Source organism: Asterias amurensis, chromosome 17, assembly GCF_032118995.1.
Source record: "Asterias amurensis chromosome 17, ASM3211899v1".
NCBI classification, from domain to species: domain Eukaryota; kingdom Metazoa; phylum Echinodermata; class Asteroidea; order Forcipulatida; family Asteriidae; genus Asterias; species Asterias amurensis.
The window spans coordinates 2,541,757-2,554,994 of NC_092664.1; the positions used below are offsets into that span (position 1 = coordinate 2,541,757).

Here is a 13,238-nt window from a genome sequence, read left to right on the forward strand (position 1 = left end):
GCAGAGTAGTGGTGGTCACCAGTTTGGGAGTTAGCACTTTTATAGACTTTTAATTCAGCTCTTTGTGAAATTATCCCCTGGTGTTAATGTTGCTGCCATTGATATAAACTGCCCACAAAAAGTAAGGAAACTTATTTCAATCCGGTATATTTGTTATTATTTAATACTCTTTTTGTATATGGTATGTATCATTGCAAAGCTGAACTCTTCCTCTTTAAAATGATACCACAATTGCAATGATTACATGTTGCTGGACTTGACCACGTTAATGAGAATGAGACAGAGTCACAAATCAAATGTGCCAAAATTAGCAATATTTTTGTGTTACTGTATGAGTTGACGCTGTAATTCAAACAAGCAAGACAACTTACTGATCTTAATTCACTTGATTGAGACAATAAATTTGGTATAGAGCAAGACAAGTTACTGATCTTAATACACTTTATTGGTACAAAAAGTTCAGTAACGAGTGGATGATCAGAAGGCGTTGATGACAGCATGGCACCTTCTTCTCATGCTGCACACAAGTCTTGTGATGCGCTGATGACGAGGAATTGGCGTTCCATTCTTCATTAAGGAACCTGGTTAGGTCAGCCACAGTTGATATGTTGGTGGTTCTGGCGCGGACAGCGAGGCCAAGCTGGTCCCACAGATGTTCCATGGGATCCAGGTCTGGACTGTCAGCGGGCCAATCCATCCGGTGCACCTCAACATTTTTCAGGTAGTCAGTCACCAGTCGGGCTCGAGGGGGGCGAGCGTTGTCATCTTGAAAGATGGAGTTTGGTCCAAAGTCTGCAAGTATGGGACTGCATCCGGCTGTAGAATATCTTCTTGCAAATACCCATCAAACAAGGTGTTTTTCCATGAGATGAGGGTAAATTGTGTCCGATGAGCTCACTGGTGAAAATCACTGTGTAATGGTTCTGAAAAGCTTGATCGGTTTGATTAATGAGCACTACCTATTGACCATTCACAGACAACGGTAATTTTGGCACATTTGATTTGTGACTTTGCCTCATTGTTATTCATGTAGACAAGTCCAGCAACATGTAATCATTGCAAATGTGGTATCATTTTAAAGAGGAACAGTTCAGCTTTGCATTGATATATACCATATACAAAGAGAGTGTTAATTAATAACAAATATACTGGATTGAAAAAACTTTCCTTACTTTTTGTGAGCAGTTTATATACCTTATGTTTTTGTACTTTTTGTACTTTTACATTATATGGAATTGCACACTATAAGATGGTGGTATATATTTTTCACATAAAAAATTTTATTTTAAGCAGATCTTTAACAAATTTATTTTATGATATTGCTCATGCTCTAAATAGTAGTAGTAGGATGTGCAGGTTTTCTAAGCAATTTGTTTGATTAGAATTGGTCGCTTGACTAAAAAGGCCCTATATGTTAGAAAGAATTAGCTGTTGCATTTACCTACCAAAAGAACCGATAGTAATACAACCTATGTAGTGACAACATCACAACAAATATTAACAGTCATGCCTTACTTGGTGACTTTACCTTTTGTGTGCCCAACCCGTGGTAAACCAGTCTTCCCCCTTCCCCCTACTCCCACAGTTGTCATCCTCTTGACCATCCCCTGCATCCCTTTTCTGTGATTTTTTTTATCTATTTAGCCTTCGAGAAAACTCTGGTATGGTTAAAACATCGGGCCATTAAACACCTACCTGAGCGGAATGTTTTCAACAGAAATGGTATTGTAACTTGTTTATAATGCACTTGTTCACCATTTTAATGTAATTTTGATATGTGTACACTTCTGAACTTTTCGTAATTATCGATTAAAAGATCAGGCCCCTACCTAAAGTTTTTTTGAAAAAACTAAAAACACTTCTGCCGTTGAAAGCGGGCGTCAAAGGACAATGCCGCTGACGTCATTTGTGGGAGTTTGATTTGTTATACATCCACGCTGCAACAAAGCGACTTTATCTACTTATTACGTTTTGAGAGAGATTACGTAACAGGGCTTTTCGCAAATCTCTCAGAAAAGCTCTGGATAAGGGCATACAAAATGATTGTTTTTTTACACAATTGAAACCTATTTATAATCATATGACTCGATTTCCTTATTCATTGGAAAAACTCAATCAAAAACCCAACCCACTTGGAATATGCTGCAGTCCAAAGTAGGATTGGAACCATAATGGGAATGGGATGTATACCTCTTTGGTTATTCACTACTGTAAGGCTACAAAAGGTCACGTGGTTGAGATCAAATTGATCACACTAAATTGTAACTTTTATTCCAAACAGTAGTAGGTTGTGCGCACAGCTGCCAACCCCCCCCCCCCGCATCCCTATCCGCCTCTACGCCCACCTTGTCTGAACTTGATACAATTGGTAGCTGTTTCCTTGCTCCAACACATTCTGCCTCACCCACCCCTTTTGACCCAACCCGTCTAAAAGTAATCCTATTTTTAATTTACTAAAAAAATTGCTAGACAATGAGTTGGTAGTAGTTTAAATGTTTGGACTGTGTGGTTTTGCATTTTTTATGGGTTTTTCCTTGAAGCAAAAATTTAAGTATTAACATGGATATATTTTTGTATTTTATGTTTGTATTATATATTTATTTGTTTATGTAGAGCGAGAGTTATCTATCCAAATATATTTTATCATGTGGTAGCCCTACCGATAAATAATCGATTATGTATAGATTGTATTAAGTACTAACCTAAGCCAATTATTGAAACTGCAGCTAAGAATTTCATCTTCTGATTTTCGAGAACTGAAATACACCATTTAAATACTGCCATGCTTGCTTGAATTGAATACTAAGGCATAGAAAATATCATTTATTTCCTCAGTGTGCCTATCTAGAATGTAATAAAAGTCGGTTAACATTGTTTTCTTCATGAGTAAATTCTTCTTATTATTTTTTCACCCTCTCTTTTGGGAAGTATACATACAACATCTAATAATATTATTACCTTTTTGTTATTTGGAAATTGTTCAAGAACAAAACCAACATTAATGTGAATGAAACTTTGTCATGATAAATAGCAATTTTCTGTTGCTAGACATTGTCAGCAATAATTCGTCCAGTCGGGAAAAGAAAGCCGCTCCTCTTTCCTTTATCAGAAATATTTCCACCGATATTTTTAACTAGATTGTTTTTACTCGAAAAAAAGAAAAAAAGAACTACAATCTGATACCGCAGTAATCCGAGTCCTGCGATATTATAACCCACGTGCGACCGTACGGTTGTGCATGTTAATTCAAAAGAGGGCGCCATTTTCCTCTAACCGCTTATACTGCGTGGAGACCGCCGGCCGTGCGTGCAGTAAACGAAGTGAACTCGCACATTTTTAGTATACCCTCCATTTTGCTGCCGTTTGATGGACAGTGACTGTTGCTCTCTCAGTACATTTTGCAAACCTTTCTAATGCAGGTAAGAGTTTACTAAATCATAGGACATCATAATAGCTTTGGAATTATTTTGTTTAGCACCGCGGGACACGTCCCTGTAGTCGGCTTATAATTCTACCTCCAAGATACCATTAGGACAAGAAAGCTTACTCGTTGATTTAATAGAATTATAGTGTACTATTACTATTACATTATAGAATAGTGAACCTACTCAATAACAGTAAAAACTCATCGCTGTTTTCATGTACTGTGAAGCAACCACTCCCCTAAAAATGCCTCAACTGAAGGCGAGACAATGGTGTTGCCTGGCCCGTACGTTTCATTCACCTCTGCTCTCTACAACTTTGCTACTAGGACTTTTGCAGTAAGTTTTTCTGTGAATTGGATGGGCGTTTTATAAGGCTTCATTTAGCCTTCATTATGCAGAGCCCGAATCTACAGGTATAAACGGATGACAGTTATTATGAAAAATTAATTTGAGAATTGAGCTTTATCTACCTGGGATGATCTTGAATGGTATGAGATGGGGTGGGCTAAAATGTTTTAAAGACACTTGGACACACTTGGTAATTGTCAAAGACCAGTCTTCTCACTTGGTGTATCTCAACATAAGCATGCATTAAATAACAAACCATGAAAGAAACTATGGATAACTTTCCGTATGGCGCCACCACTTTTTCACTCATTTTTACAAAAAGGGATATCTCATTGAGGTAAATTAGATACTGTATTATTTCATATCAAATGAAAAAGTGGTGGCGCCGTACGGAAACTTTTCCGAAACTATGAAAGAAAACACACCCTTGTAACACAAATTTGTGTACTTTCAGATGCTTGATTTTTAGACCTCGCATTCTAAATCTGAGGTCTCGAAATCAAATTCATGGGAAATTACTCCTTCAGAGGGAGTAGTTTCTCCTTCAGAGGGAGTAGTTTCTCGCAATGTTTTATTCCATCAATCTCGTTACCAAATAAGGTTTTATGCTAATAATTATTTTGAGTAATTACCTGTAGTGTCGCCTTTAACAAGTTTAAGTCTGGATTGAATGCATATTTTGGTTCTGGATTTCGTAGACGCCTTTCTAAGGTTTCCCATAGCTGGAGAACCAACCGCAGCATGTCGTTGTGTGGCTTCAATTCTAGTTATGTCTCTCTGGGTGTTTGTACACTGGCTCCCTATAGTTCTAGAAGTAGTACGAATCATCAGAACAAACCTGCCCAATCCCAGGTTGTATCATAAACTTGGGCATGATCCCTGGCTGTTGCAATGAAAGATTGTCTGGCTTATCAAGGCACCCCTGATTAAAGAAAGGGCTAAACAGCTCATTTGGTAGAGCATCGCTATTTATTCTTAAAGACAGTGGACACTATTGGTAATTACTCAAAATAATTTTCAGCATAAAACCTTACTTGGTAACGAGTAATGGGGAGAGGGTGATGGTATAAAACATTGTGAGAAATGGCTCCCTCTGAAGTATTGTAGTATTCGAGAAAGAAGTAATTTTCCAAGAATTTGACTTCGAGCCCTCAAGTTTAGAATTTGAGGTGCGAAATCAAGCATATGAAAGCACACAACTGCATGTGACAAGGTTTTTTCTTTCATAGTTATCTCGCAACTCCGACGACCAATGGAGCTCAAATTTACACAGGTTTTTTTATTTTATCTATATGTTAACACCAAGTGAGAAGACTGGTCTTTGACTAAATTTTTCTTATGTCGACCCTAAATTGTTTTTCAATTCATTAACAGCGTATTATTTTCTGTTTTAAACAGCCTAAACTTGTATAGGAGTTTTGTGTGATCTGCAACAATGCAACCTGCCCAACAGCCACCCCCAGCTAACCAGCATGGCAACCCCCAACAGCAAACAACGATTGTACAACAACAACCAGTGGTAAGTTCATCCTCCAAAAGCATGTATCTAGCGTGCATCTGTAATTACTCAGTGATGGTCCTGACTATATAAATACAATACTTCCACCAAGTAACGTTGGACTATGTTTGAATTATGAGAACTACATTGTACTTAACATGGCACAATGTAATGGTTTACGTAGTTGGGGGCACGGTTGGCTTGTGCGTAAAGCGCTCGCCTCTCACCAAGGTGACCCCAGGGGTATATGAGAGTTAAGTCGCTGACTGCCATATGCGCCCTTACATGCCTGCTTCCTGAACACGTTGTAGACGTGCCTTTGCATTTTAGCTCATAGCTGTAAGGATGAATAGCCTCCCAAATTATCATTATTAAGATGCTGTGGCGCAATATGCTGCCAACCAAACCAAGAACAGGGTGAGCCCTCCCCCCTCCCCCTCTACTTTTTGATAAGTGCACTGGGTTCTTTTTCAAGCGTGAAGTTTCTGAAAGACAAGTATAGAGATATGTTTTAGGCTGTTAGGTAAGCCTGGGCAACTAGTGTCAAAGTTGCATCTGTTGATTGCTTATAGTCGACTACCGTTATTCAACTACTCAGTTAATCGTGCCACCTCGACTACTACATCAGTGACACAAATCCTTTCAGCATGAAGTTCGTTATATTGCCCCTGTGGCAAACATTATGCTGTAATGTTTCATACTATCAACAGCTCTCCATTGCTTGTTACCAAGTAAGTTTTATGGCGACAATTATTTTAAGTAATGACCAATAGTGTCCAGTGCCTTTAAAGACACTATATAGACACTATTTGTAATTGTCAAAGATTAATCTTCTCACTAGGTGTATCTCAACATGTGCATAAAATAAAATAAAAACCTGTGAAAATTTGAGCTCAATTGGTCGTCAAAGTTGCACGATAGGAGAATAATGGTAGAAAAAACGCTCTTGTTGCACAAGTTGTGCTTTCATATTTTCAATTGCTTGATTTCGATACCTCAAGTCTAATTTTGAGGTCCCAAATTCAAATTCAAATATTTTTGTGAGAAATTACTTCTTTCTCAAAAACTACAGTACTTCAGAGGGAGCTGTTTCTAACAAAATGTTTAATACTATCAACAGCTCTCCATTGCTCGTTACCAAGTAAGTTTTTATGCTAACACTTATTTTGAGTCATCACCAATTGGCCATCTGGTTCAAGAGAAAATTGTGAAAAACCAATTACACATTTTGCACTTGATGGATTAAAAAAAAATATATGATTAACTCCAAATGGGAAATTAGTTTATTTTTATTCACATCAAATAATATGTCAACTCAGGCAGAAATTTTTTAAGGGATGTTTTTTACTATCATTTTATGTAAATCTTGTAATCTTAGACAAGTTTTTTTCTACCCATTCTGTAATGTTCCTGTACAAAGTAGAATACAAAAGATGACAACCTAGTAATATCCACAAGGTCATTGGTGTTGTGACTCAATATTTCCTGGAACATTATATGCAGAGTCGTGTACAATGATCAGGCCTACGTGATTGTATTTTTATAGCAGCAGTAGTGGTAGTTTGTACCAGTCTCTGCTTGTCATACAAATATTTTCTATAAGGACTCCATGCAAGCTTGACTGCACAAAATGCAAAATAGCTTTACAATCGCCACCTATTTTTACCAGTTAGAAGTTGATGTATTTTTAAGGTCAGCCTCACACATGGAAGTTTTATAATGCCTGCTAGCACACTGCAAACACTATTGTTGCGTCTGTTTTTCTTTGTGTTGTGTTTTTGTTTTTTTTTTGTTTTGTTTTACTGCGCCTTGAACACCCAGCAGGGTGGATATGTGCGCATTACAAGTCTTATTATTATTTTTATTATTTTATTATTTCAAGGGACTTTTTCTATTTTTTCCCCTCATAATTTCTGTAAGGTTCTGTACTGTTTTGCAGACTTTTGCAGACTTTTAGTTGTCGTTTTGTCCCAGATCAAAAAACATTTTCCAGGGAATTGCTTTCACTGGGATCGTGCATGATATAGATAGAAAATTGTGAGTCATTTGCAAGCAAAATGGTGAGTAAATGCAGTGTATAAAACACAGGGTTTCTATCGGTCATGATTGTCAGAAGAACACTCATGATGAATGCGAGCACCCTCTTTGGGAAACAAAATCCAACGGCACGCGGCTGACGTGAACAGATACGGTTATAATATCCATATGTGTATCTGCTTTCGACTGTACGCTTAGAAACCTCTCTGCTAACTTGTGAGTCCTGCACCCGATTTCATGAAACGCTAGGATTGATCCTATCTCGAGTTGAGACGAGTAACTCATCCTAACCTCGCCCTAACTTGGGATGGGTTCATTGCGTCCAAGCGTCTTCAGATTCAAAATTTAACTCGTCCTAAGTCCTAAGTTTATTACCAAGTTAGGAAAAGTTTGGTGAAATCGATGGCTGCTCCTTGATAGATGAGGGGTAGCCGTCGCTGTTTGTACTATTTTATAAGACATGTTTCTTGATATGGAGGTTTAGTTTGCTTGATGAACTGACTTTTTGACCTTGGAGTATTTTGGTAAAAGAGTCAGTATCAGATAAAGGTTAAGTTTGGGTATTGACAGTAACACATGCAGTCAATATACATATATATTATTTACTTTTTAATATTGTTTATTCAGAGTTGGCCTTCTTGACATCTATGTTGCTCTGTATTATGTACATCATGTTCATTAAAAACTTTTGTGAAAGTTTTCTGTTTTTAAATATTTATTATCATTATTTATTTGTATGTTCACAAACACCTTATGTCTATTAATTATTATTAGTTTCACTCAAGTTAATCTTCTAATTCATAATCAGGTAACACTGCAACCAGCATTAAATGCTGTCGGTGCCGGGAACCAGCGAGGTAACTGGTGCTGGAGGGGCATACGGGTTACTGGTTACTTACAAACCATCTTGGCAATCTTGGCTGTGGGGTTCGGCATAGCCGCCATCTTTGCGAAATCTTGGCTATACTACATTGGCACTCCGATCTGGTGTGGCTTATGTGTAAGTACATACAACAGGCCTAAATATGAGTAGTTTGAAGTTCTTGCATTTTAGGCGGAAAATTGCACTTATAGGGACTATTTGCTGCCTTGGATCGGGCGAGTTGGTCCATGAAAACATCTATAACAGGTTTTTTGGAAATGTTAATAGAAAGATGTTTTAAAAGTAGAACTAACATGGTGCACCAATTTGTTGCGTCAAATTTTCACTTTACAAAATGGCCGATCGAGTTAGTTTGCAAATTAAAAGAAAAGCCATGCAATTTGAAGGCATATTTGTTTGGATCTTTGCATGGGTTCTTGATGGACCAACTTGCGAGGTCCAAGGCAAAGTGTCCCTTTAAAGTTAACCAATGTTGATAAAATCGAAATGCATAGATTTGGAGTTAACATCAAAGCAAAAGTGTAAGGTTACTGCAAGCTTATATGCTTTCACAAGCTTGTGGTTATAGGTTGCAAGTTCATGCAAAGTGTAACATTTATTGTACTCATCAAGAGCGCTTGCAAGTTCATGTAGAAGTTTTTTGGACAAGCTTGCATCCTGACCATGCAAGCATTGCGAGATTCTGCAGGTAGATTGCATGCAGAAATGCATTCTCATACTAGTTTGCAGGATGTCGATGTGGCAATCTGGAAGTGGCAAGCTTGTGGCTTAAGGCACTTGACACCTAACTGTCAAAGACAAGTTTATTCACTCAATGTATCCCAACATATATAGGATTTAAGGCATTGCATGGTGAGGTATCAATATAAATTTGGTATGCGGTAACACCATGTGTGTATCTACTTGCCAGGAGTATCCCAATGCATAACAAGCCTCTGAAAATTTGAACTCAATTGGTCATCGAAGTTGCAAGATATTTATGGAAGAAAAAAACACACTGTTGTACTTTCAGATGCTTGAATTCAAATATTTTAGAGAAAAATTACTTCTTTCTTTACAACTTGTTACTTCAGAGGGAGCTGTTTCTCACTGTTTTATAATATCAACAGCTCTCCATTGCTTGTTACTAAGTAAGTTGTTATGATAATTACTTTGAGTAATTTACAAATAGTGTTCAGTGCCTTTAAGCTTATTTTTCTGTCAGTCCAGTGTAAATTTAAAGCCATGCCATAGATACCCAATAGGGGACTTTTGAAAACTAGGTGGCAGCAGACTTATCAGGTAAATTTCCATTGTGTACGTAGTTCGTAGCACGCGCACATTACCGAGAACAATGGATTTTACCTGGTAAGTCTGCTGCCACCAAGCGTCCCATAAGTCTCCCATTAAAGTGACACTACTGATAAACGTTTCATTTCTTAGTGATTGTTTCTACATGTTCTCATCATTCAACAGTTTTTCCTTGTGGCCGGAATCTTGGGCATTGCAGGTGGACATAAAAAAAACTCATGTTTGGTGAGTATATCAGCTCCATGTACATGTAGAGTAAACACAAATGAAAAAGTAGTCTGACTCTTTTGCGCTCGATGATTAAACACACACTTAAAGTACAATTTTTTATATATATTTGTTTGCAAATGTCTCGTGAAAACCTTCCAAACATCATATCAAAAAAGGAGTAGAAAGGAAGCAGGGTAGTATGCATAGTTTGCATAAATTTAAATTTGCCGCTTTCACCTCTATTTTGACTAATGCATGTTGGTCCCATTTGTTGTGTAACGCATGTAAAAGAACCCAGTGCACTTATCGAAAAGAAAAGGGGTTCGCCCCAGTGTTTCTGGTTGTGGCTGCTTAATGCCCCGTAGCACCTTATGTAAGTGCTAAGAGTGCGCCTTGAGTACCTTGTTTGGTAGGTACGTGCGCTATATAAGACTTTGATATTATATTATTATTATTACTATTATTATTATCAACTTTTTATGTAAATGTCTCTTGAAATTATGCATATCACCCCAGTTTACGTTTTTGGTTACCCGTCTCCGAACCCATTGAATTCAAACTCATCCTACTGACATAAAAGTCTCTCCACCAATCCGCACCTAAACAGTTCCTTCATCCATATGTACATGTACCTCATTGTACCCTCCGTTCCAGCTCTACCTCTCAACTATAATCCCATACATGACTCACACTATTAAACTTTGTGAGTGGAAATAATGCACATTTTCAGCTGTTTACTAACAGTGAAAAATTTGAATTTCTTATGAGTTCTTCAGATGAATCTATTATTAATTGTGTTGCCAAATTCGTCTTTTTATTTATGAACTTAAAAGTAAAACATAATGTCTGATTACCTCTGTGGACTTTTTTTTCTCCTACCAACGTATATTGAAATAATTCAGGTTTAAAAATGTTGTTGTAACCCTCCCCGGGGTTAAGGGGTGTGTTCCAAGTTGGAATAAAAAACAAATGAATGAATGAATTAAAGTCATATGGCTATTCTCATATTCTTCACCCTCTTCTCTGGAACAACTTTCCGACAACATCAGAACTGCTCCAAACATTTTCAAACATCTGCTGAAAACTCACCGGTTTATTATCAAGGCAGTGGACACTATTGGTAATTACTCAAAATAGTTTTTAGCATAAAACCTTACTTGGTAACAAGTATTGGGGAGAGATTGAAAGTATAAAACATTGTGGGAAACGGCTCCCTCTGGAGTGACATAGTTTTTGAGAAAGAAGTAATTTTCCACGAATTTGATTTTGAAACCTCAAGTTTAGAATTTGAGGTCTCGAAATCAAGCATCTTAAAGCACACAACCTCGCGTGACAAGGGTGTTTTTTTTTTTCAGAGTTATCTCGCAACTCTGACGACCAATCAAGCTCAAATTTTCACAGGTTTGTTATTTTATGCATATGTATATACACACTAAGTGAGAAGACTGGTCTTTGACAATTACCATTAGTGTCCACTGTCTTTAACTTTTCTTTAATTGAAGTGCTATATATAAGTGCCCAGTGTTATTATGATCATTGTAAACGAACTTAGTATTAAACATGATAGTTATTATTCTTCAGATCATTGGGTACATGGTGATGTCCATCTTAAGCACTCTGGCAGCCTTTGGTGTTGCGTTTGTTGCTGGATATGCTATACCGTATGACAGATATATATCCTGTTATTACTATTCCTGCTCATCATCGGTAAGTTAAAGCTACTCTTGGCCTGCACGGATTAATTATTTTTTTTATGGGAAGGGGGGGGGGGCCCCACATTTTTGTGCCAGGCTCAAAGAAATGTTATAGGAAGGATCCGCAGGCCAATTTTATGGCCCGTTGGCGGTAAATTTGGCCAATCCTATATGGACATAATATGTAAGGGCCCATCATGGGGGAAATATGGGCAATCTCATATGGGTAGAATATCCAGCAAAGTAATGGCGCCCTCTGTTGCCCAGTTATGTTTAGGCACTCAACTCGAGGTGATTGAATGCTAGACAAAGTACTTTTGATCTGATGTTTTGAAGTAATAAAATGATGTTGTCATTTTAGGGTGCACAGCTTGGAATTGATGGGTGCCTCCTGGTGATAGCCATTGCAGAGTTTGTCATCTCTATTGTGGGAGCCAGTTTAACTTGTTGTGGCCTCCAATATAATAGCAACTCCGCTCCTCAGACCGTGGTAAGATTTTACACATGCCTATATGTGACTAGTGTCAAAGTCGAGGCGATCGGTCAACAGCGACTTTGGAAATGTAGAGTGTCGTGGCCGAGTAGTTAAGAGCATCAAATTCAAGTTCTTGTGCTGATTCACCATAGTGTGGGTCTGAATCCCGGTCATGACACTTGTGTCCTTGAGCAAGACACTTTACTATAATTGCTTCTCTTCACCCAGGGTTATAAATGGTATAAATGGGTACCTGCGAGGGTAGGGGTTGATATTGTGTATGAAAAGTCACAAGCGCCTTCCATCAGGCAGCTCAGGGCTGTATATATACTCACAAGGGAGCTGAGAAACATTACAGGGATGTTATTGGCCCTATGACCAGGGCACTATGACCAGGGCACTAATGTAAAGCGCACTGATGCGGATGCGCTATATAACAATTATAGTCCAGACAATTGTGAAGGTCGCTACTGAAGAACTTATTGTCATTGTCTGCTATGATATCCCTATAAAATACTTTGCCATGATTCCCGGCGGGATTCCTAATGGATCCTCGCTGGGCTTCCAGCAGGATTCCAGCAAGAATTTCAAACTACACTTTTTGGCCCTGAAGGACTTTCTGTGCTTACACAAGTCCTGTACGTACCCAGCATTATGTGATTTCGTGGAGATATGGTTGGCCCCATCACCCCTGAGCAGAATGCTTAGTGCATTGACATATAGCTAGATTCTATGCGAACAAATAATTAATTTTTAACTTTGGCCTGGATTATAGAGCCTCTGTAAACTTTATAAGAGTTTGGTTTCCAGATATAACCTATACTTTCTAAATGGAAGGACCCACATTCTAATTAACATTGTGAATGTTCGTCTTGACTTATTGTTATCGTTTGGTATAGATGATATGTTTTGTTAATTCCTTGTAACAGGTGACTTACCAAACCTACCCACAACAAATGGTGGTTGGAGCTCCCCCACAGGGTGTGTACATCAACTCTGGTGGTAAGTGTCCATGCATGAAGTTTACACTCAAATCCATCTACAGGGTGTCTCAAAAAAGACTATACACTTTTGAAATGGCTGCAGAATGAAAAATATACGATTCTGGGGGAAACGGTTTGGATTTATGGATAGCTTATGGTCTCAACTTTTATATGACACAAAAAAATGCAAAAATAATGTATGCCTGGGTGAGCACTGGTCACTTATGTGAGGGTATGAAAATTAGGCTGCGCATGAATTAGCCTTTTGTGAGCTTACAAATTTGATGGTGATATGATGATCAATTGCACTCAGTTTGTGTTTGCTGATTGAATTATTTTATGGTTTATTAAACCATTTGTTTAATGCATGAGTAAACAGGAATTGCATTTTTTGC

At 37.9% G+C, this 13,238-nt stretch overlaps 1 protein-coding gene across 1 annotated transcript in view; it reads left to right on the forward strand.

The window, feature by feature from the left end:
* LOC139950062 (uncharacterized) overlaps positions 1-13,238 on the forward strand; it is a 32,222-nt gene that overhangs the window by 15,126 nt on the left and 3,858 nt on the right. Inside the window, exons 9-15 of the mRNA XM_071948695.1 lie at positions 3,653-3,761; positions 5,200-5,292; positions 8,117-8,308; positions 9,647-9,706; positions 11,273-11,398; positions 11,747-11,875; positions 12,790-12,862. Of these exons, the coding sequence (XP_071804796.1) occupies positions 3,653-3,761; positions 5,200-5,292; positions 8,117-8,308; positions 9,647-9,706; positions 11,273-11,398; positions 11,747-11,875; positions 12,790-12,862 (782 nt within the window). The remainder of the gene's footprint in view (positions 1-3,652; positions 3,762-5,199; positions 5,293-8,116; positions 8,309-9,646; positions 9,707-11,272; positions 11,399-11,746; positions 11,876-12,789; positions 12,863-13,238) is intronic.